This window comes from Ursus americanus, chromosome 20 (genome assembly GCF_024610735.1).
Source record: "Ursus americanus isolate L20-20 chromosome 20, mUrsAme1.1.p, whole genome shotgun sequence".
NCBI lineage: Eukaryota > Metazoa > Chordata > Mammalia > Carnivora > Ursidae > Ursus > Ursus americanus.
Genome location: NC_142146.1, coordinates 26,011,842 through 26,036,526, shown reverse-complemented (window position 1 = coordinate 26,036,526; position 24,685 = coordinate 26,011,842). Strand labels below are relative to the sequence as shown.

The 24,685-nt window shown below is 49.6% G+C and overlaps 1 protein-coding gene and 1 long non-coding RNA gene across 3 annotated transcripts in view; one reads left to right on the top strand and one right to left on the bottom strand.

Annotated features, from left to right (window-relative positions):
- Window positions 1-19,158, top strand: LOC123788346 (uncharacterized). 2 transcript variants are annotated; one of them, XR_006778475.2, is made up of 5 exons: window positions 1-492; window positions 1,287-1,618; window positions 4,106-4,375; window positions 17,888-18,132; window positions 18,850-19,158. It is a non-coding gene; the product is annotated as an uncharacterized LOC123788346 (long non-coding RNA). The 2 variants fall into 2 exon arrangements; XR_015727852.1 differs by lacking the exon at window positions 4,106-4,375.
- Window positions 19,159-20,259: 1,101 nt separating this feature from the next.
- The window catches only part of TBC1D5 (TBC1 domain family member 5), a 562,848-nt gene continuing 558,422 nt past the window's right edge, over window positions 20,260-24,685 (bottom strand). Inside the window, exon 23 of the mRNA XM_045791684.2 lies at window positions 20,260-24,251. Within this exon, the coding sequence (XP_045647640.2) occupies window positions 23,949-24,251 (303 nt within the window). The 3' untranslated portion in view covers window positions 20,260-23,948. The remainder of the gene's footprint in view (window positions 24,252-24,685) is intronic.

The window sequence follows — 24,685 nt, the reverse complement described above, 5'->3', positions numbered from 1 at the left end:
TCTTTCACTAAATTCCCATCTGTGGCTGGTCCCCTCCCCGCTCTGTCCCTCCTCCCAAACCCTTCACTCTGTGAGCCACAGAAAGGGTGGGCGAAGAAGACAGGGAGAGATTTTCTACGTGGGGGAGGGGAGGGGGATCAGGAAGCCTGGGCCTGATCTGCATTCTCTCCTCCCCCATGAAGGTGAAGGGTTTAGAGATTCCAGCAAATTCCCTGATGCCTGTTCACGCATCAGCGTTCTTCCCACCAGCCCATCAGTGACTCGGTTGTCCACCAGCAGGAGGATGGCTCCGCCGGATGTGATACGGCCCCATAGTGGAATAAAAAGGAAGCCCTGGGGAGACCTGCGGCGATGGGCCAGTCTCACAGATGGTATGTGGAGCGACAGAGGATGCGCCCCGAAAAGTACCCCTGTGGGATCCATCGCTCTGACGGCCCAGAACGGGCGAAGGCTTTCCCGCCGACGGAAGGCACGTCGTGGGCCGTCAGTGAGGTGAGGCGCCTGGGAGGGCGGGAGAGCTTTCCGGGGACAGGCAAGTACTCTGTATCTCGCTGGGGCCGTTGTTACACGGTGCAAACACCTGTCAGAACTCACTGAGCTGAATCTTTAAGATCCACTGAACTATATTGAATTCGAATTCAGTTAAGAAAAAAATAGGCTGCCAAATATTTAAAAAGGAAAGCAAAGGGGAAAGGAGGGGAGCACAAAGAGTAGGATGTGGCTCGGTTTCGCAAGGGTCCACTCAGGGTAAATGGAGGCATCCCCCAAACCTAAAAGCGGGCCTGACAAACACGATGCCCCGTCACCGCTGTGGCTGTCTGGGGGGGCGGGGGGGGGGGGACCAGGGAGCCGGGCTCCTCAGATTGTGCACCTCGGGTGTCTCCCTGGCTCCCTAGCCCGGCGTGGTGTGGCCTGTGGGCAGAGCCTCGCAGGCTTCAGGAGAAGCCGTCCTGCTTTTGGGTTGGATCTCCCCGTTTTGAGCGGGTACTAGCAGCCCACTGTTGACCACAAGCCTTACTGCTAACGTCATCACCGAAGACACATTCTCTGTGCGGGGCACCTGGGTGGCTTCGTCGGTTGGGCATCTGACTCTGATTTCATCTGGGCTCATGCTCGCAGGGTCGTGGCGTGGAACCTGGCATTGGGCTCCCTCTGAGATTCTCCCTCCCTCTGCGCCTCCCCCTGCTCACGTGCTCTCTCTCTCTCCAAAGACAGATTTTGTATGTGTGTTATGTACCGTAGTCCTATAATAATATCTCACTTCTTAAATTTTTTTCTGTTTCTAGCCTATATGGTTTGTCTGTGAGTTTTTTCAAATTGTTGCCAATCTCCGAAGCGTTTTCCCCGCACGTTCACTGAACAAAGCGCATCGCGGTGGCCCGGCCTCAGCTGCACATCATTCAGGGGCCTCCCAAACACCTCAGCTGCTGCCCGCTAACCACCTCGTCTTAAAAGGTTCGTCCTGGGAGCGCTTCCGTAGACAACAGGGCTGCTGGGAGCTCCCGTGCCTTTGGGGCGCACACACCGCAGACTCCTGACGCTCCCCGGGTCACGCACGCGGCCAAGCAGCTGCGGCAGAGTCAGGAAGAGGCCATCATGGGCCAAGACGCGAGGAGTGGTAAGTGCTCCTAGAGGGAAAGGTCGGGCGGGAAAGACTTCTAAGGGAGAACACGCTGAGATCAAACGTGTGTTTCCTCTGCTGTGGATCGGGGGAAGGGCCAAGGTTCGGGTTTGGCTGGAGGTCAGCCCCCCAGGACGCCCCTGTAGGAGCGCCTCACGGGAGGCCCCCTGGAAAACAACAGCCCTGCCCCCTATCAGGGATACCCCAATGTTATGCCACAGCCAGGACCCTGAGCCCCCACCCACCCCAGGGCTGGGAGCTACTGGGCCCCCCTCCCTCTCTTCTCAGGTCCCCGGGTTCCCATGCTGGCTCCAGGAAGACGCCATGGTGGTGGCTCCCTCCCCACCCCTCAAGCTCCTTGCCTGTAAAATGGGTATCCCAGCAGCTGGGGGGCCTAAGTGAGGCCCTGTCTGCGAAGGCAGCAATGTGTGCTCGCAGCAGAGGGAGTCTTCTGGCAGCGCGGAACCAGAGCTGGGGCTGCTCACCCCACCGAGTGGGGTGGGGGCATGAAGAGGGCCTTTCCCTGCGGCCCACTGAGCACCCCGGCAGTCTTTCAGGGCTGCCCCCGTCCCAGGCCGGCCCAATGGGGAGAGCCCATGTGCTAGAGGGAGCCAGTGTCATATCCTCTCGATGCCTCTTACTTACTGTGAGACTCTGGGCAAGTTATTTAACCTTTCTGTGCTCAGTTTTTTCTTCTCTAAAATGGGGTAAGAACACCACCTACCTCACAGGGAAGTTACATGGTTGATATATGTAAAGCACTCCCAGTCCTAGCCCATAAAATCTTGCTAAGTAGGCCTTTCCCTGTTGGGAAAACAACTGAAGGCCAATCACAGAAGGATATTAATAAAAGACTCGTTCCTACAAGTAAAAAAAAAAAAATTGAGTATTCGTTCTTGAGTCAGTGCAGGTTAATAATGTAGAGATTTCACCCTCAAAGAGAATGTGGGTGCAAATCTCAGCTCAACAATATTCCACCTGTGGCCAACTGGAGTATTGTTCTAGCCTTCCCTCCCCCGTCCCTCCCTCATCCCACTGGGGGCCACGTCCCCTCCCCCTGGGTCAGGTGACTTGTTTCGGCCAATGGCACAAGCCGGGGTCTGAGCTGTGTGTGCACAGTGGGGCTTACTCTCTTGCAGGGCTGCCCTCGCCATGGGAAAAATGTGTCCTCACCTGCTTGTCTAGGGACAGTGACCTTCTAGAGAACCGTACAGAAATTATCTCCTTTAATTCCTACCACTATCCTAGGAGAGGGTCTTGTGATCCCATTTTGCAGATGAGGAAACTGAGGTCTCACTTGGGTCCCAGGATTTTTACTCCAGTCACATCCCTGGTTGGTGGCACCAGACTTCACCCCTCTGGACTCAGGGCAGAGCTTGGGATTTGAGCTTCCTCTGAGCAAGCGTTTCTCCAGGATCAGACTCTCCGTTGAAAAACCCCGTCCCCTCCGGTAGGCATGAGTAGGTCCCAGAGCGGCAAAGAGGGTGGCTGCATTTTCCTGCTCAGGCAGACAGGGGCATTGAACAGGTTCTTGCCGAAAGAAAACCTTTGCCCCAGTGAATCTAATTAAGTGGGCGGCGTCTAGAGGGATGAGCCTCTTCTGTCTGTGACTGGGAGGTTTAGACGTTGACAGGTATTGGAAGATAATTTCTTGAGAAGAGGCCGAAGCCTTTAGATGCTGCCTCCAGGAGACCTCAGGTCTCCAGAGATGAGAGACCATGCTTGTCTGCTGGTGGGGATGGAGAGAGGGGGTGTGGACAGGAATCCTGGGGTCGGGGAGTATCCAGGGGCCCTGAGTCAGATTCCTCACCAGCCAGCTTGTCCACGAGGGTCCCAGAGTCCAGTGAAACTCACAGCCTTTGATGTTGGCAATGAGGACAGAGGGAGGAGTTGGATAGGGGAGGGACAGAGGGGACACTGAGACGGGAAGTGGCTGAGGAGAGCGATTTCACTGCCATGACCAATTGGCCCCATTCACACCCACACCCAGGAGGATTGGAAGTTGAAACTGCTTCAAGGGAAGGTTCACACATGAAAGTTGTTTCTTCCCAAGACCCTGACGTGCTACAGACCTTCATCCCATCCCTTTGTCGTTACGACCCCTGCAGGTATGACTGCCATTCCCATTCGCTGATGGAGAAACCGAGGCTCAGTGAGATTAAGTGACTTGACCAAGGTCACTGACTATCACATCCGGGTGTGTGTGTGACTTCAGAGCCATGCTCTTTGGGAAAAGTTGGCTTCAGTTCTATCTCTGCCCTGCTTGTGGGCATAAAGCATATGTGGGACTCCTGGCCTGGCTTCTGTTGGGATGTGTTCACTAAAATTAAAACCTGATACCTTATTTATTTGGCATTAGAGGATGTGGTATGCAAGTCTGTTTGCTAGAGCTCACTCGTCGAAGCGTTTCAATTTCTGTAATTGTCAATGAGTTGAGGTGACAATCGCTCTCAAATGCATGCCATCTGTTGTTGTCTTGTTGAGGTGCACACGAAGCAGAGTTCAGCCTTTTCCAGAGGATTCTGGTAACTTATGAAGGGCGCTCAGCTGCAGTGATACAGATGCCCTCTGGCTTGCTAACAGGACTTGGATTATTCATCCTGCCCCGAACGGCCGCATTTTCAGCCTTATGGGTGGCTTTTCCAGTCTCACCCTCACTGTCACACTGTCCGCTGCAATTCCAGCTGCTGTCAGAAGCCGTCCCCGTGCCTTCCACACCGCTGCGGCCAGGGGACAACATGGCCAAGCCTTTAGGTGGGTGTAAAATATGCATTAAAAATGTGAGGCGATGGCTGACGGCCTTCTACCGGGACTTTGTGACATTTACAAATTCCTGTCGCTCCTCCGTGTCTTGTCTGCATTCTTCCCAGCTCTCAGTTCTGTTATCGTCTGTGTCGCTACATACATGACGTCCAGATGAGTGAAGATTTGCACGTGACAGTGGAGTAATATTAACGAACATCTATGGCTGGAGGTGAGCAGGGAAAGTACAGTCCACGTGTCAAAGGCCTTTTAAGAGCCTGTACACCAATGTAATTAGCAACTTTATTGTAACAGCGCAAACTACCCCCAGCCCGAACGTCCTTCGGTGGATGAGTGCGTAAGCAAACCGTGGTACGTCCACACCGAGGAATTCTTACGCAGCAACAAAGGGGGCGAACGATTGGTACACCTAGCATGGCTCACAGGAGCGTTAGGGCTGAGGGGACAAGCCAGTCGCTGAGAGGGCTCACGTACCGGTTCACTGTATAGAACACTCTCAAATGACAAGATGATTGCAATGGAGCACAGGCCACCAGGGGTTCGGGTGACAGCGAGGCCACAGCTGTAGAGGGAGTGCTGACTGCGGCGGAGGCTCTGCGAGTCTGTTCGTGGGGCAGCATTTCACAGAAACACGTGTGTGCACGCGCGTACGCACACACACACACACGAGTGCATGTGAAAACGGGTGAAGTCTGAGTAAGATCTGCAGTGTACTTGATAGTAACATACCAACGTCAATTTCCTGGTCACGAGGACTGTTCTGAGTGGGAAGATGCTCTCGGCAGAGGAAGCCGGGTGAGGGGGGATGGGAACTCTCTGCACACTATTCTGGGGTGTTTTTTTTTTTTTTTTTAAAGATTTTATTTATTTTATTTCACAGAGACAGACAGCGAGAGAGAGAACACAAGGGGAATGTGAGAGGGAGAAGCAGGCTTCCTGCTGAGCAGGGAGCCCAATGCGGGGCTCAATCCCAAGACCCTGGGATCATGACCTGAGCCGAAGGCAGACACTTAATGTCTGAGTCACCCAGGCGCCCCTGGAATTTTTTTTTTTTTATTAGAGTGCAAGAGAGCACACAAGCACGGGGAGCAGCAGGCAGAGGGAGAAGCAGGTAGCATGGTGTGGGACTCGATCCCAGAACCCTGGGATTATGACCTGAGCTCAAGGCAGACGCTTAAGACTGAGCCACCTAGGTGTCCCTATTTTGGCAGTTTCTATGTGAGTCTAATATTATTTCAAAATAAAGAGGTAAATCATTTTCTTTTCTTTTTTTTTTTTTTTTTTTTTTTAATACCCTGTGTAAGAGGGGCACCTGGGTGGCTCAGTGAGTTAAGCATCTGTCTCTTGATTTTGGCTCAGGTCATGACCTCAGGGTCATGATATTGAGCCCTGCATCAGGCCTTGCGCTGAGTGTGGAGCCTGCTTAAGATGTTCCCTCTCCCCCGCCCCCCCCAAAGCCTATACAAGAGAGCCAGTAGAAACCTTGAGTTACCAATTATCTCTCCCATCTTTCCACCCAACTATGACCTTTCCATTTACCTATAATGTTGAAATATGAAGTCACTTTTTTAATTGTTAGTCACCATACAGTACATCATTAGTTTTTGATGTAGTGTTCCATGATTCATTGTTTGCGTATAATACCCAGTGCTCATTACAACACGTGCCCTCCTTACTACCCATCATTGGGCAAACCCATCCCCCCAACCCCCTCCCCTCTGAAACCCTCAGATTGTTTCCCGGAGTCCATAGTCTCTCATGGTTCGTCTCCCCCTCTGATGTTCCCCCCCCCCCCCGTTTTCCCTTCCTTCCCCTAATGTCCTCCGTGCTATTGCTTATGTTCCACATATGAGTGAAACCATATGATAATTGTCTTTCTCTGCTTGGCTTTTTTCGCTTAGCATAATCCCCTCCAGTTCTATCCATGTCGATGCAAATAGTGGGTTATTCATCCTTTCTGATGGCTGAGTAATATCCCATTGTATATATGGACCACATCTTCTTTATCCATTTGTCTGTTGAAGGGCATCTCGGCTCCTTCCACTGTTTGGCTATTGTGGACATTGCTGCTATGAACACTGGGGTGCGTGTGCCCCTTCTTTTCACTGTATCTGTATCTTTGGGGTAAATACCCAGTAGTGCAATAGCTGGATCATAGGGTAGCTCTATTTTTAACTTTCTGAGGAAACTCCACACTGTTTTCCAAAGTGGCTGTACCAACTTGGATTCCCACCAACAGTGTAAGAGGGTTCCCCTTTCTCCACATCCTCTCCAACATTTGTTTCCTGCCTTGTTAATTTTTGCCATTGTAACTGGTGTAAGGTGGTATCTCAATGTGGTTTTGATTTGAATTTCCCTGATGGCTAATGATGTTGAACGTTTTTTTTCATGTGTTTGTTAGCCATTCATATGTCTTCATTGGAAAAGTGTTCATATCTTCTGCGCATTTTTTGACTTGATTATTTGTTTTTTGGGTGTTGAGTTTGAGAAGTTTTTTTTATAGATCTTGGATACCAGCCCTTTATCTGTAGGGTGATTTGCAAATATCTTCTCCCATTCCATGGGTTGCCTCTTAGTTTTGTTGACTGTTTCCTTGGCTGTGCAGAAGCGTTTTATCTTAATGAAGTCCCAAAAGTTCATTTTTGTTTTTGTTTCCCTTGTCTTTGGAAGGGACGTGTCATGAAAGAATGTGGTGGCTGATGTCGAAAGGTTACTGCCTATGTTGTCTTCTAGGATTTTGATGGATTCCTGTCTCACACTGAGGTCTTTCATCCATTTAGAGTTTACCTTTGTGTACAGTGTAAGAGAATGGTCAAGTTTCACTCTTCTGTATATAGCTGTCCAGTTTTCCCAGCACCATTTATTGAAGAGACTGTCTTTTTTTCCACTGGATATTTTTTTTCTGATTTGTTGAAGATTAGTCGACCATAGAATTGAGAGTCCATTTCTGGAGTCTGTATTCTGTTCCATTGGTCTATGTGTCTGTTTTCATGCCAGTACCATGTTGTCTTGGTGATCACAGCTTTGTAATATAGCATGAAATCAGGCAACATAATGCCTCCAGCTTTGTTTTTCTTTTTCAACATTTCCTTGGTGATTCAGGGTCTTTTCTGGTTCCATACAAATTTTAGGATTGTTTCTTCCAGCTCTTTGAAAAAATGTCATTGGTATTTTGATAGGGATGGCTTTGAAAGTATAGATTGCTCTGGGCAGCATAGACATTTTAACAATGTTTATTCTTCCAACCCTTGAGCATGGAATGTTTTTTCATCTTTTTATGTCGTCTTCAATTTCTTTCATAAGTGTTCTGTAATTTCTAGAGTATAGCTCCTTTACCTCTTTGGTTAGGTTTATTCCTAGGTATCTTATGGTTTTTGGTGCTATTGTAAATGGAATCAATTCCCTAATTTCTCTTTCTACAGTTACATTGTTAGTGTGTAGGAAAGCAACTGATTTCTGTGCATTGATTTTTGTATCCTGCCACATTACTGAATTGCTTTGAGTTCTAGTAATTTGGGGGTGGAGTCTTTTGGATTTTCCACATAAAGTATCACCTCATCTACAAAGAGAGAGAGTTTGACTTCTTCTTTGCCAATTTGAATACCTTTTATTTCTTTTTGTTGTCTGATTGCTGATGCTAGGACTTCTAGTACTATGTTTAACAATAGTGGTGAGAGTGGGCATCCTTGTCATGTTCCTGATCTTAAGGGAAAAGCTCTCAGCTTTTCCCCATTGAGAATGATATTCGCTCTGGGCTTTTCATAGATGGTTTTTATTGAGGAATGTTCCCTCTATCCCTACACTCTGAAGAGTGTAATCAGGAAAGGATGCTGTATTTTGTCAAATGCTTTTTCTGCATCAATTGAGAGGATCGCATGGTTCTTGTCTCTTCTTTTATTAATGTGTTGTATCACAGTGATTGATTTGCAAATGTTGAACCATCCTTGCATCCCAGGAATAAATCCCACCTGGTTGTGATGGATAATCTTGTTGAGAATTTTGGCATCCATATTCATCAGGGATATTGGTCTGTAATTCTCCTTTTTGATGGGGTCTTTGCCTGGTTTTGGGATCAAGATAGTGCCTCATAGAACGAGTTTGGAAGTTTTTCTTCTATTTTTTGAAACAGCTTCAGGAGAATAGGTGTTATTTCTTCTTTAAATGTTTGGTAGAATTCTCCTGGGAATCCATCAGGCCCTGGACTCTTGTTTTTTGGGGGAGGTTTTTGATTACTGCTTCAATTTTGTTACTGGTTACAATTCAGATTGTCAATTTCTTCCTGTTTCAGTCTTGGTAGTTTATAGGTTTCCAGGAAGGCATCCATTTCTTTTAGGTTGCTTAATTTATTGACATATAGTTGCTGATAATAATTTCTAATAATTGTTTCTATTTCCTTGGTGTTAGTCGTGATCTCTCCCCTTTCATAGTTTTATTAATTTGGGTCCTTTCTCTTTTCTTTCTGAAAAGTCTGGCCAGAGGTTTATTGATCTTATTAATTCTTTCAAAGAACCAGCTTCTACTTTCGTTGATCTGCTCTACTGTTTTTCTGGTTTCTATTTCATTGATCTCTGCTCTAATCTTTATTATTTCTCTTCTGCTGGGTTTAGGTTTCACTTGATCTTCTTTCTCCAGTTCCTTTAGGTGTAAGGTTAGCTTATGCATTCAGGATTTTTCTACTTTTTTGAGTGAGGCTTGGATTGCTATGTATTTCCCCCTTAGGACCACCTTTGCTGTATCACATAGGTTTTGGACTGATGTGTTTTCATTTTCATTGGTTTCCATGAATTGTTTAAGTTCTTCTTTAATTTCCTGGTTGACCCAAACATTCTTAAGCAGGATGTTCTTTAGCTTCCAAGTGATGAATTCCATCTAGATTTTTTCTTGTGATTGAATTCCAGTTCCAAAGCATTCTGGTCTGAGAATATGCAGGGAATTATCTCAATCTTTTGGTATTGGTTGAGACCTGATTTGTGACCCAGTATGTGTTCTATTCTGTGTGCGTTCGAGAAGAATGAGTATTCTGTTGTTTTTATGGTGGAATGTTCTATATATATCTATGAAGTCCATCTGGTCCAATGTGTCATTCAAAGCTGTTGTATCTTTGTTGATCTTCTGCTTAGATGATGTGTCTATTGCTTGCGTGGAGTGTTGAGGTCTCCTACTATTAAAGTATTATCATCAGTATGTCTTTTTATTTTGGTTAACAGTTGGCTGCTCCCATATTGGGGACATAGATCTTTACAACTGCTAGCTCTTGTTGGATAGACCCTTTAAGAATGATGTAGTGTCCCTCTGTATCTCTTACTACAGTCTTTAGCTTAAAATCTAATTTGTCTGATATGAGAATTGCTACCCCAGTTTTCTTTTGAGGTCTGTTGGCATGAAAAATGGTTTTCCATCCCTCGGTTCCTCACTTTCAGTCTGGATGTATCTTTAGGTTCAAAATGAATCTCTTGTAGACAGCATATGGATGGGTCATGTCTTTTTATCCAATCTGCAACTCTGTGCCATTTCATGGGAGCATTTAGGCTATTCATGTTGAGAATGATTATTGAAAGATATGATTTTAGTGCCATCATGTTGCCTGTGAAGTCCTTGTTTCTATAGATCATCTCCGTAAATTTCTGGTCTCTATTACTCTTGGGGTCTTTTTACTTTTATAGAACCCCCCACCCCCTTAATATTTCTTGCAGGGCTGGCTTGGTGGTCACATATTCATTCAGTTTCTGCTGGTCCTGGAAGCTCCTTGTCTCTCCATCCATTCTAAATGACAGCCTTGCTGGATACAGTATCCTTGCCTGCATGTTCTTCTCATTTAATACCCTGAATATGTCTTGCCAGCTCTTTCTGGCTTGCCAGGTCTCTGGACAGGTCTGACGTTATTCTGGTGTTCCTCCCTCTGTATGTAAGAAATCTCTTCCTCCTAGCTGCTCTCAGGATTGCTTCCTTGGTTCTAAGATGTTCATGTTTTACTATTATATGCCAGGGTATTGGTCTGTTCTCATTGATCTTGGGAGGGGTCCTCTCTGCCTCTTGGATACAAATGCTTGTTTCCTTCCCCAGATTAGGGAAATTCTCAGCTATGATTTGCTCAACTATATCTTCTAGACCGATCTCTCTCTCTCCCTCCCTCCTCTCAGGGATTCCAATAATTCTGACATTGGAATGTTTCATATTGATCTCTTGGGCTTTAAGCTGTTTTTCCCAGGCCTCCTTGGTTTCCTTCTTTTCTATCTTCTAGCTCACTAATTCGTTCTTCTGCCTCATTTACTCTGGCAGTCAGAGTATCCAGTTTAGATTGCATTTCATTCAAAGCATTTTTAAGTTCGGCCTGATTAGATTTCATTTTTGCCCTTAGAGATTCTAATTGTCACTAATATTTTTCTCAAGCCTAGATATTGACTTCATAATTGTTACTCTGAAGTCTGACATCTTGCTTATGTCCAAAGCTATTAGGTCTGTGGCAAAGGCCCTAGTCTCTGATTCTTTTCTTTGTTGGGGGTTCTTCCTCCTAGTCATTCTGCTGGGGGGTGGTTGAGGGAATGTACAGATTCCAAAGTATTAACCATGACCCAAGCAAGATGTACCTGTTTTATAGGGACCCTAAGGTTGTCATCTGCTTGTTCTTCCAGCCTGTCTTCTGGGGGAGGGGCCTGCTGCGGTGTTACTCAGGCAACCCTGCTTGGGCAGCATTGCCCTGCCCCCTGTGTGTGGGGGTGGGCTCAGTGAAAGCCAATTTTGGGGGGGGGCTTTTGTTCTTTGGTGGCTTTCCCTGGTGACTTTCTTCATCTCTTCTGAGAGAGCAGAAGTGACCGCACCCAAACCTCTGTCCCAGGGCAGAGAAATCACAGTATGCTCTTCACTGAGCTCTCCAGGACACACAGTCTCTGTTTCGGTCTGCGCTGCTAAAAACTACAGCCTCCCCATTTGTGTGCCTCGTAGCAACTCTCCCGGAGGTTGATCCCAGGGCCGTGCACATCTCTGCCCTTTATGCTTTTAAAACTGTGAGCCACTCCTGGTTCATGTGTGCACAGCCACAGCTCCTGGATCCTGTCTGGGGGCTGCCCTAAAGTCCTTTCCCTGCTGCTACCAGTCTGCAAGTCTGTGTCCTGTCCCCAGCATGGGACGCTTTTGCACTCTGGTGTTCTATCACCTTCCCAGTGCCAGCTTATGGAGGTTCCCTCCCCCTTCTGTTTATCTTTCAATATCTGTCAGCAGAATTATAGCTCTGCCCTTCATACCTTGAGACCACTGGAGATTTTCTGCTTGTAGAGATCCAGATATATAGTCTTACATCCCAGGGTGATTTCATGGGTGTTCAGAATGGTTTGGTAGATATTCAGCTAAATTCAGGGGACCGGTTGAAATAGGGTCCTTATTCCTCTGCCATCTTCCCTCCTCTCTAAAATCACTTTTTCTAAGTTATTTTTTCTGGTTTATTATTATTATAATTATAACCATAATTATTATTCATAATGACTTTTTCTGAGCTCTTTCATTTACCCAAACTAATGACCCAGATTTGTTGTAACATCTCTGAGACCAGAGGAGGCTGGGGTAGAGAGGGGGCTGGCAAGAATGGTGACATTAGACTGTCACCTCCAGAAGGACATATCTGTTTTTCCCCCCACTACTGCTTCCCTAGTGCCTAGAATAGTGTTTGAAATGCTCAATAAATATTTGTTGAATACATGTATGCAGGTCCAGAGGTATGTGTCCGTATGACTGTAGGATATGGTTGTGTCCTTTTCTTGGGTACTCACAACTATATTCGACTATTTGGAGATGGAATACAGCTTTATTGAGAGCGAAGAGGGAAATGGAGGGAGGGGGGACAAGGCAGGGGGAGGGGAGAGGAGGGTATTTACTGAACATAGTGCAGAACGTTCTCTCAGGTCTCTTCCCAGGCAACTCACTGACTGGCTGTAACTGTTCTCTGATGTCTGTCACTGTAGACTCATTTTTGTCTTTTCTTGAGCTTTATCGGAATAGAATCCAAGTAGGTACTCCTCCTGGTTTGGTTTTGGTAGCTCGCCCTTCTGTCTGAGACTCATCCATGTTGCGTGTAGCGCAAGCTCATTCCTTTGTACTGCTGAGCAGCTTCCCGTCATATGGCTGTTCATCTGCTTGTCCGTTCACCTGCCGACGGATGGGAGTCGTTTCTGGTTTGGGCCTATAATGAACAAGGCTGCTGTGAGTGTGCATGTGTGAGCCTTTTTGTGAGACGCGTGTTTCATTTTGCTGGAGTATGATTGTTAGTAGGTATGTTTGATGGTATTAGAAGCTGCTGAACTATTTTTCAAAGTCATCGCACCATTCTATACTCCCATTAGAAATTCAGAGTTCTAGTTCCTCCACATCTTTGCCCTCCTGATCAGAAACAGCCTGTCATTGCAGAAAGATTGTAGACTCCGCCAGTGATGGGCTGATTCCCTCCACCCCTTCCTTCTCCCGTCTGCAGCCGTTTGTGCAATGCCCAGATCCCATGCCCTGGACGGATAGTGAGCAGCGCCCACACCCTGAGCTCTGGGAGTCCCCACTCTAGACCCTACAGGTGATTTCTGTCCAGTACTGCCTCTCATTTCATCAATAAGGAGACAAGACTGGCCCAAGGTCATCCAGTAAGAAGCAGGGTCAGGGCAGAAACTCTGATTCTTATTTCCAGCTCATGCTCCTTCCTGACACCAGAAAGGTCTCTCTGGAGATCTTTCCTTTCCTTCTTTTATCCCAGCCTCTCTGCCTTTGCTTGTGCTGTTCTCCTGCTGCACTGCCAGTCTCCCTAGGTTCCCATCTGACACAGCCTGGCTGTTCTGAGGTGATTCCTTAAATCTGAGCTTTAAACCTCAGCTTTGAACCACAGACCTTCTAGAAGCCTTCACCTCCAATAAACAACCCCAGGGTGAAAAGGTCCCAGAGAGGCCTCGGAGTCCTCAGACCTTGCTGGGGTGGGGGTGGGGCCCTCGCTGAGGGCCTGCCCCAACGAGGAACTTCCCCCACTCCCTCCCTGCTCAGCACCTCACCTCCGCACATGCTGCTGCTCCCGCTGTCTGGAACACCTCCCCCTAAAACTGCCTGGTCACCTCCCAAGTTCCAGCACAACACTTCACTTCCTTGGGCAAGGCCACCTGCTACCCCTTCTTCCTGGTTTAGGGCACATCCCTCCTCTACTCCTGAGTCTGCCTTTTCCAGAGTCACAAGTTGTCATACTTGGACTTGTGAGGAGATATACATGGGGGTGGCAAGTTCCCCGAGGTCAGTCCCTTGGCTGGGCTGGGTATGTGGCCCTGAGGATACACCACAGTCCACCACAGATGGGTTCCTAGCAAAGGGCTCATGTGGCCTGTCACGTCCACGTAGAAGGGCAGTGAAGTTTACACCTTAGAAAATAAATGTGGTTTTATGGCCCGTCCTCATGAACAGGGGTTGGGGCTGGACAGGCCAGTGTCTGCTGGGCATTCACCATGAGTCATGCCCTTTCCTAACTTTAACTAACCTGCTCCGCACACATGTTCTGAGAGGCAGGCAATGTACCCCACTCCCGGGTAAGAAAATGGAGGTCCAAGGTTGTGCAAGTTGCTCTAGGGCTCACAGCTTATGTGGGGCGGAGGCCCTTCTCGAACCCAGATCCATTGTCTGCACAGTCTCATATTCCTGCCCTCACACACCTTTTCTATGGAGAGGCTCCTTGCTTTGGGTTCACAATGGGACAGTTGCACAAGGTATGGTGCATGGACCAAAATTAGTTGGAAATTTTGCAACCAGATCTATACAGGAAAATCTAGGTCACTCATTGAAGGCAGATTTGTCTCTTCAAAGAAAAGGGTCAGTGTCTCCAGTGTGACTTTGGGTCATAGATGTCATGAGCTGAGTCACAGTTATGGGGCTCTTTCCCAGGGGTTTCTGAGAAAAGACGTCTAGGTACAGAAGCCCCATCAGAGCTCAAGGAACATTGGCAAAGAGATAGGGCAGACTAGACCTTTCCTGGGTTTGGGGGAAAGGTAAGAAAGAGGTGGTCTCTGGGGATACCAGGATATTTCATGGCAGGTGCTAAGATGCCTGATCCTTCTCCAATGTTCTAGTGATTCACCATTGCCACCTAGCTGGAATTTTGTCCAAAGGGCATTCTGGGAAAAGAACTTGCAAAATCCCTCTCAGAAGGAGGCTTGGAGCCAGCATGTCCCTCCCCCAACCCAGTCTGTAACCACCCTCCTGGGCCTCCAGGTGCGCCTTCTGCTCCTGGACCTCACTTCCTGACCAGACCTCACTTCTTTGGCTAGGAGTTCATCTGAACCTATTGTGGGTTAAAAGCCACTTTTTCTCATTGCATCTTCCCCTGAATGACAGCTGTGGCTTTGAGCAGCTCTATTCTTGGATGAATTAAGTCCTTCAAGACATGTGGCCACTCAACTCTGTACATTCTACAGAGTTGGATAATATTATGGCCATTTCTTGGAGGAATCCTCCAAATTTTATAAATATAGACCCAGTAGTGGGTCATGGGATTAACTTAGTGGGTCACGTGAAGCACTAATAAAATAAGGTAGAAGGTATCGGGATCAGAAAGCATCACGTGCAGCATGAGCAAGTTGGTTTCGTGAACCTTCTATTTCAGTTGCATGTGTGAGCGTGAGTGTGGGAGTGCAGGGTGTGGCAGAGACAGCTGACTGGCAGCCAGATCTGTGCTCCCCTCCCACAGAGTATGCGTGTCCCTCGGGAGGGGGGTGCCCTGCTGGGAGTGACTATTCCCAGACTGTCACCTCTAGGTGGGGCCCCTGGCTGACTTGCTCTCACCGATGGAACGTGATTGAAAATGACATGCTATTTCTGGGTCAAGGTGGCTGGGTTCCTGGATCACTGTGTGGAGGAGAGCCACCCACAAACCCGGAAACCTTGCATTGGCAGTTATGTGAGAAATGAACTTTTCTTTTGTGAAGACACTGACATCCTGGGACCTGAGTTATAGCCCTTAATGTTATCCTGTGTGTCATATGCTGTAAAACGTTTTTCTGAATGTGGGTTAGGGTCAAAAAGCTTGAAAAACGTACCTGATCTAATCTAAATCCCTTGATTTTTTTTTTTTTTTTCCACATGGAGAAACCAAGTGTCAGAAATGGTGAGGGGCTCCCCAAGTGCTCTGAGCTGGGCCAAACCCTGCCTAAGCAGGAGGGTAAATGCTTGGCCTGGGTGCGCTTTGTGTATTGCTTGATGGAGCAGAGCTGACTGCCGGGGCTGCGGACTCCCGGGACCGTGCTCCTCCCACACCCACACACGCCTGGGGTCCTGGGTCTGCCTTCTGTGCTCTGCTACAGGGGACCTCCACCCGCAGCTGGGACAGGAAGGGTGAACTCTGCCTGGCCTGCTGAACTAACTCTCACCTGGCTTCGGCTCGGGCGCTGTGGTTAACATCTCTGTGGCACGCCAACAGACTTTCTCTGAAAGTCTGAGTTTCTCTGAATCTCTGAGGCGCCGGATTCTGAGAAACCCAGCAGCAGCCTGGCCACCACCACCGGAGTGCTAGGTGAGTCACCCACACGCCCAGGGATGACATCTTCGTATTTCACCACACATTGAGTTTTGGGCCTTGTTGCTGATGTGGACACGGGCAGGTGGGAACACACAGAGGCCCCTGTGCTCGTGCACCCCACAGACCCACAGAGCCTGGCCACGCCGGGTGCTTGAGGCCACCTCAGACCTGTGGGGGAGGAGCAAGCCTTGTGCCTTCCCCATTGCCTATCCCCGTGGGGTTATTGTAAGAGTTAATAATGCAAGTGGCACTGGACATAGTACCTGGCACTTAACAGACTGGATTCTACTTGCAGCACCCCTGAGAGGCGGCCTCGCTTGGCCTTCTCCCCAGCGTGGTACAGACGAGGAAATGGAGGCTTGAAGAGCTCTCTTGTCATATCAAAGAACCCTCTTAATTGGCTGAGAGTGGGTTGGAGCCCTGGCATCCTGAGAGTTAAGACAGGTGGGGCTCAGGGCACTGGAGTCCGATGGTACTAAACTCTTCTCTGAAAGAATGGGAGTTGTCAGTAGTGACACTGGCCTCCATCTGCCTCCAGTCTGTCACAGCTGGCTCTGGCTCTTTCCCTGGGGGTAATGTTTGTGGGAATGAAAGCAAAGGATGACAAAGTGGCTTAGAAAAAACCTAGGACAGGCTAGGTCTCAATCTGCGGAGAAAAGAGTTCCCCAGCCTCCCAACTCCTGCACTCTCGGGCTGCTAGGGTCATCTACTCAGCTCCTACCCGTCCACATACCGCTCCTGGGTCATCATCCACATCCAGTGGTCCACACTCAGTCACTGCAGGGGAAGTGTGGTCCAGCTGTGTCCTTGCCCAGGGCGTAAAGGAACTGGACTTTCTGAAGAGTTTCTGCTACATCATCTGAAATTATGTCCTTCATTCATTCATAAAGGCAATGCATTGAGTAAGGCATTGCCTATCTCCCCCACTGGACCTCAAGCTCCCTGAAGGCAGGAATCTTATCTATCTTGTTCACTGCACTTCTTCAGTCCCTAGAACACAGTAAATGCTCAATAAATATGGATGAATGAATTGCTAAAGCTCAGGCCCTCTTTTCAAGGAGGGAAATGCAAGTTCTGGGCCCGAAGGGCTGGGAAAGATGGATGGTCCCCAGATGGAAGAGTTTAGAGGAGATGAGTCCTGCTAGTCAGGGTTATCAGGGAAAGTTACCCATTGCTGCATCACTACCCACCCCAAAACTTAGTGGCTTAAAACAACAATCATTTTGTTTGCTCACGATTCTGTAATTTGGGAAGGATTCAGCTGCTATGCCTTATCTCTACTCCATAGTGTCAACTGGGACCAAAAGATCCACTTCCAAGATGGCTCACTCTAAGTTGGCCACTGGTAGTTGGTTTCATATAGGCCTCTCTGCAGCGCTGTTTGGGCTTTCTCGCACATGGTGACTGGGTTCTATGAGTGAGTATACCAAGAGACAGGAGGTAGAAGCTGCCTGTGGTGTTAAGGTGTTGAAACTGGCATGGCATGATGTTCTCCATATTTTACTAGTTAGGAAGTCACAGAGCCAAGATTCAAGGGGCTCTGGATGGAAAGAGTGTCAAAAAGTATTGGGGCCATGCCTTGAAACCATCACAGAAGGCTTCCTGGAGGAGGGGAGTCAGAAGCTACAAACACTAAAGGCTTGAATGGCACCTGAAAGCTCTTCAGTATGGCTGGAGCAGCCTTGATTGTCTGCAGCACGGCTGAGGCCTTGTTCCTGCTACCCTGAGGAAGCCTCCAGTCAGTGGGCATGAGAGGCTGGCCATAGCACTTCCTGTCTCACTTATGCTTCTAGAATGTTGCCTATTTCATCAACAACTGGAATATACTTCCCCTCCCCTTGAAACTGGATGGGCTTATGACTACCTCAATGACCAGAATGTGGCAGAAGTGATGCTGGGTGACTGCTGAGTCTAAGTCCTATAAGGTGAGGTAACTTCCACTTAGTGCTCCCTCTGTCTCTTCCTTTCTCTCTCTGTAGGCACTCGCTCTTGAAACTGAGGGACCCTGCTGCCAGGAAGCCCAGGCCACATGAAGAGGCCACCTACAGCTGTTCCAGCTGACGGCCCAAGAAAAGGTCTTAGCATCAACCATCAGGCATCCGAGTGAGCCAAACAGCAGAGGATTCCAGAACCCAGCTGAGGCCCCAGACATCAGAGATACCAGTGACCAACCACCCTCTCCGTGTTCTGTCTGCATTCCTGACCCACCCAACCCATGAGCATTGTAAGTGGTGACTTCATGCCAACTTCTGGGTGACTGGTTATATAGCCATAGTAACTGGCACAGTGGGCAAAGTGAAATAGAACAGTGGGACTTCCAGAAAGCAGTTCCACGGGCAGGAAGAGGCTAGTGGAACGCACCAGAGCAGTCTGGCTATTGAAGCTGGCTTCCACCAGGTATACAGTGGCAAGCAAGGGGAGGTGCTTCGGACAGATAAAATAGCTTGTGTGAGGCTTTGAGCTGGGAAAGGGCCTAGCAGGTAGAAGGCCAGTGGGCTAGAGCACGGCCCTAGGGGACGGGGCCACCTTTCACCTTGAGCACTTGGAGGTCCCTGAGTCAGGGCTGCTTCCAGGTGAGGAGGGGAGATGGGGAGGCAAAGGAATGAGGCCACTGGTCAGGCCCAGCGAGTAAGGATGAGGCCTCTGCTGTGGTAGGGCATGGGCAAGAGGGCCTGACCGAGCCATGGGGTGGGTGGGGACTAGAGGCTGCGTAGGAACCAGGGCTTCCTGCCTGGATAGACGTGGGACTAGGACCAGAAGCTGAGGCGGCAGGAGGTGGGGATACCCACGATGAGGGCTATGGGTGCCAGTGGGAGGGCAGTATACAATACGCTCCTTGTTGCGGCACGGCCTTTGCTAGCTGTTCTTCCTCTGGGAAGATCCCCTGGGGAGGGGACATCTGCTGCAGTCCCTTTCTCTCTTCACTTACACCCTGTGACAGATCTCTTTACTCCTCTGAGGCTGAGAGACACAGGAGAGCTCCCGCTGCTGGCTGCTTCCTCGACTATGGCTGCGACGATGTCAGGCCCTCGGGGCCGGCCAGCCTTCCCCCAGCCGGTACGCTCTCTGGCCGGAACTGGACGAGGGGACAGCATCGAGCCCACAGTACACAGCGCGCCCGGGTTAAGGCAGCCAGCTTGGTGGCTGTAAGTACGCCCTCCGCTCTGCTCCGAGCGCGTACTGACAGGGAGGGGGAGGCCTCTCGCTCACAGCAGGAGGATGGCTGCACCTGGACTAGCTCTTTGGTCTCACCTGCAGCCTTCCGGAGCCTCTCCGGCTGGAGGACTTACCCTGGGCTCCTGTGGTCCTGAAACGGTCTCTGGCTTCCTAGTACAGACACGCCCCCCCCCCCCCCCCGGCAATCTAGGGGCACCCGTGTGTCCCAGCATCTGCGCAGCCTCACGCTCCGAAGGCGTTGGGTGAGTCTGCTGAAGGAACGGCGGGCCGATGCTGGACGGATTCTCTGGGTCAGTGCCTTGACGACCCGTGCCTCCACGGTCAGTCACGTTCTGTGAGAACGGTCCTTTCTCACAACAGATGTGCCTCTCAGGGTGCAGAAATTTCTGGTGACACATATACATCCTTAGGAAGCAAAGAATGCTGTCTGTGACCACCAGTACCTGGACTTAGGCCTGCAGGGAAGCTGCCCCCCGCCCCGCACTCACCTCTTCTCAGCCAGTGATGCAGGCAGGGCAGGAGGAGGGTCCGGCAGCCTGGCAGTCCTCTCCCCAAGGGACACAGGTGAGGCACCAGCCACACCTGCTACAGTCTCTGTTCCTGGCGGCCAGCGAGGGATGCCGGTGTGTGTGGTCATCACTGGTTGGGGAAGCAGGTCACCATCAGCAGCATGAGCCCTCCGAGAAGTACACCACACCCTCTGACCTTTTCATGGCAGAACAGGTGGATAATAAAGTCCCTTGGGGGATATGGGTTGTGACCCATGGGAGGGAAAGCCCCTTGTTGGCTGAGCCTGGGACAGAGGCCTAGGCTAGGGATGGGTCCCACTGGCAGTGCCCTGGATGGGTCTCCTCTATGGCCCTTCATCAAATCCCATGTTAGCTGGGTGTAAGCGAGGCTACCAGGGCAAACCTGGTATGGAAGGGAGACAGTGCAGAGAAGGTGGCAAGCCACTGGGGCCTTGCCCCCAAATGGCTTCTTGGACCAGTAGGTGGAATAGGGCCCAAACTGGGGGCAAGGTTAGGCGTGAGCCCTGGGTCACTGCCTCATGCAGTGACATGGGTAAGGCCAGGTGGGGGGCCCTGCTGGCTGTGCCCTGGACGGGTCTCCTCTGGGTTAGGCCTGTTCAGCACCTTGCCCTGATCCCCCGCCTGGAACAAGTCAAGCTACAGTCTCAGTTTCACATTAGTCTTTTATTATAACTGTACTTTGCCAAAAGGAGAAGTCATTTCTTAAATCAGTATGAGTTACAGCGTAAAGATGGAGAACAAAGCAATAGGATATAAATGGCACAACAGGGTATTCCATAAATCAAATGAATTGTGCCATCGTGAGACAAATTACTATGACAACTTTTACATCAAAGTGGTCTCAAGCCTGTTTACAGGAACTTTTTATTTCTTTTTAACACTATAAAAAGAGAGCTTTTGAAAGTAACACAGGGGAAGCAGTAATGGCCTGTGAGAAGGAAGCCCACCTTGCCAGGTGTTGTCTTTAATTCATCCCGGCCTCCTCTCCCTGCCCCAAGGACCCCCAGTGCCCCTGCTTGACACACGGGAGCCGGGCCAGGTGTGCACCTGCAGGGGAGGGGGGAGTGAATGGCCCGGCCTCCATGGGAGAGCCACCCAGAGGGCCTGTGCCCCCCCCCCCCGGTTCTGTAACGACCCCAGGGGGCAGCTTCTTAATAAAATACAAACAAAGTAAATCTGAGCTGACTCCGGCAGGTTATCTATCACTAGCAGACAACATAACTGCCGCTGAGCTTTATATTTGCTCGTCTCTGACGAAGTGCAGGAGTGTTACTGGTGGGCGGTCAGACCCGAAGGACCGATGCACGGACTGAACTCAGATGCCGAGAAGGCAACGCACAGGGAGGCCTTGGTTTATTTTTAATCACACTCATTCTGCAGTGACATTATTTCTTACCAGATTGCAGTTAGCAGTGGGCATTAGCAGGAGGTCAGCTCTGGAAGAATAATCCAGTATAATTAAATGTTTAAAGTGTTTTATGACCCGTTGGCAAATACAAAAGGTAAGGCAAAGTCATAATGATTTTCCTTCTCTAATCTGTAGCTCTCGTATATAACGTAGAGGTAAATTTTAGCTCGAATTCCCAAACTGATCAGAGAGGAATGCATGAAACACAGCTACATGTATTAAAAAAGTGGATGACAACGAAAATTCATCTAAGCTTTATATAAAACGTATTTAACTGCTAATAATCAAAACACGAGAGGGCTCCACTGATTATACTTGTTAAAGAAAAACAAAAAGGTTTCATATATTCAGGATTTAAAAAAATGTGCACTTGAACATAGGTATTTGATAAAATAAAAAGGAACACATTCTTTAATAGCACTGTAACTAATAAAAATGCAAATTATGCTCAACTATGAAGAATAAAAACCAGTCACTTAAAAAGATTAAGAGAGTAATACAATTCTCAAACCCCACGGACCTGTGGGAATTGGAGGGTGGCACTGCCCACATCCCACTCCCCCTCATGTTTCTTTCCTTCGAGGAGGGAGCGGCTCGTTGGGGACCACAGAAGCGACGCCTCTGAGAGACCCCCTTGGTTCTCACGTGGCACCAACATGGAAGCACAGAATGGAGGACCCGCCCCTCGTGCGCTGGAGGGCTGGGAGTTTTCAGGGACCGCTAACCACCCAGCCAACTGCAGGTAAGTAGCCGAGAGCCTTGTTGGGGTGGTGGGTGCCCAGTGACACTGGAGTAGCAGGCCTCTAGCGCTCGGGGCAAAGGAACTGCTGAAAGTGAGCAGATGACTGGGACCCACTGCCGGGGGACAGCCATCTCCACGGCCCTTTCCACTTTGTCTTGGAGCCCTACTGAGGGCAGCTCCACACTTCTTACCTTAGAACTGAAAACACTGACCACGCCCCGACCCAGGTCCTCTGAGGGAAAATAATGGCAACCGTGCACAGCTGCAAGGCCATTCACTGTATTGGGACCTTGGGAGCATACAAAGTATGGTCAAGGCGACACACACTGGGCAGTAAGTGACTCTGTGAGTCACCCCCAGGGGTGCTGAGCAGGCCACTCCATCGGGGAGCCAGACAGCTCATCAGCTTGTCTTTGAGTAATCATGGAAGGCCAGGCTACCCTGTCACCTGAGCAAAACCAGACTTCGTATTCATCCCCCATGCTCACGTGTTCAGAGATTCTCCTGCTAGAGCCTGAGGACAAACTGTAGAGCTAAATGGAGCCCTCTCTGCAGTAGCTGACTCCGAGTCCTCACTGCTTTCTCGGAGAGCACGTGGGAAAGCAGGTCATTATCACACTGTCTGTCTGTAGAGAAATACATGGTTAGCAGTGGGAAGGAATGTAAACGGTGTCTAGTCTTTCAAACTTCGCTTTTCACTGGTTTGCGTGAAAGCTTCCACCGCCCAGAGGCCTTGCCATCATCCTCCGAGAAGCCCTGAGCACCCGTCACCACAGGGCGGGGGCTGCTCCCCCTGACGGAGGTGAAATGGGCACCGTGGCTATCTTGTTAGATATTCCTATTTGCGCAAAAGACAGGGAAAGTGTCCTTTTCGGGACCTTTCCTCTTAAGTAGAGAAATAGCTCATGTGACGGTTTCTGCCCAGCAAGATTCCATAAGCTTCCAGCTGAAAAGGGGAAATCTCTAGTGTGTGCTGAAGCCCAGGAAAGCACCAGGCGGGTCAGAGCTGGTCCTGCCCTGGCAGTGGTGCCTGGGACATGGTGCACAACTGAGCCCGGGCCCTGCGGCTCCTATGCCTGGCTCCCGGCAAGCGAAGGGCTGTGCAGAAACCCTGCATCTTCCTGATGTCTGGAGTGTTCTGTGGGAAGCCCTGCTCCCCTAGAAGGGACTCCAGGTTTAATTCCCTGTTACTGCTACTTTAAGGCCAGTGGGAGGTCGTGACTCAGGATGGGAATGAGCTTCGGTTTTTCCCTTTACTTCTCACTTGACAGGTGACAGGTGTATTCTAGCGCCAAAACTACAGAAACTACACCAGAAAACTATCTGAGGGATATATGTCCCATAGTCAGGGTCACATTTTCCAATTCAAGGGAGTAATATTCTTACGACTTTTGAAATCAGTGCAGCAAAGACTGGCTTAATGTGACCTTGTTTTCTGGTTGTGAAAGATTCTAAAGAGGGAAATACAATCGTCTGAGGAGGGACAGTGATGGCCAGAGTCGATCTGGCCTGAGGTTTGGAAACATACTGTTTAACAAATGAAAAAATCTAACCCCCATCACACCTAAACAGGATTCCTAAGTTTAGACCCTGTTTCTAAAGATGACTCTTTCTGAGAGGTCAGTGATGGGTTTTGTCCAGCCCTGGAATCCACCAGTTTTAGTCCATTGTTGTATTTGGCTCTGCTGTATGGCTTCCCAAAGGAGGAATGAAATAGGCTGAGATAGAGATTTCCAGAGAGAAAGCCTTCTTGATATCAGTCAGTTTTCCTATGCCTGATGCTCCGAGGGATGGAAGATTTGAAACCAACTCTTCTTCCTTCTTTTAGTTATAATTAATGGAGTTGCCATACTTAATTCTTAGTTGGGGAGAAGGGAACAGAGGAAAAATGATTCTAATTGTGGTCTTTGACAGTGAGCACGATACTGGACACTTGTCTGCCTCAGACAAAGGCAGGCGGAGACAGGCCCTGAAAGCCCTGTCCGCATTTTGGTGAACATCCACCTGTGTGCTCTATGGCCGTCTGCCCCTCTAGAGGGTTCTGATGGGTTGCACTAAGGCCACAGACATGCTGGGAAAGAAGTGTTGGTTTCAGAGGGGTCTCCACTGGGGGAGCCTCAGGTGGGCCCTGGGGCTGCTGAGGGGGGTGGCCAGTCCCCATGAAGGAGGCCGGGGCACTGCGGTCAGATGTCCAGGGGGCTCACAATGGTGAAGCCAGAGTCCTTGCTGTTGCTGCTGCTGTCCTCGTCAGGGCTGGAGCTGGGGTTGCTGGACGAAGCCGAGGCAGGGCCCATCAGAGGGTCGGAGAACACCAGAGGAGAGCGGGCCAGGGGCTCGCTTCTCCCAGGGGTGCTTCGGATGGTGCGAAGAGGCTGGGCCTGGCCTGAGAAGGACCCCTTGGCGCTACCCCCGTCGTCATCTTTGGAGACCAGGATGAAGTCATCTGCGTTCCCTCTGTCCACGCGCCCTGCTGTTTCTGAAGAGGCCTGTGAAGTACAGTCAGAAGTACAGGTGGATGAAAGAAGAAGCCAGTGAAACGAGAGAACTAAGCAGCAGCCCTGTGTGTGCTTCCTGGAAGTTTAGGCCCTACGCTTCTCCTTGGAAAGATGTGGTGTCTGGTCCTGCTTCCCCGAAGCCCTGCTACTTCCTGGTGGCACAGGGTTAGTTCCTCTGAAGCTGGATGCTGGGTTCCCAGGGCAATAAAGTAAGCCTCCTGCTTGGTTAGTTAAGAGAAGCCAGCTCAGGAGGCAGGCGGCAGACAGAATCCCCACCAGCCTCCCGCGGCACCCTGCCATGCACATCAGTCATCTTCCTTGGGCTGTCATGTTTTCACCTGTGAAATGGGGACAAGGACCGACTGACCCAGCGTGTGGTCACCACACACGGAGAAGATGTGTGTGGACGTGCATCGCACAGGGCT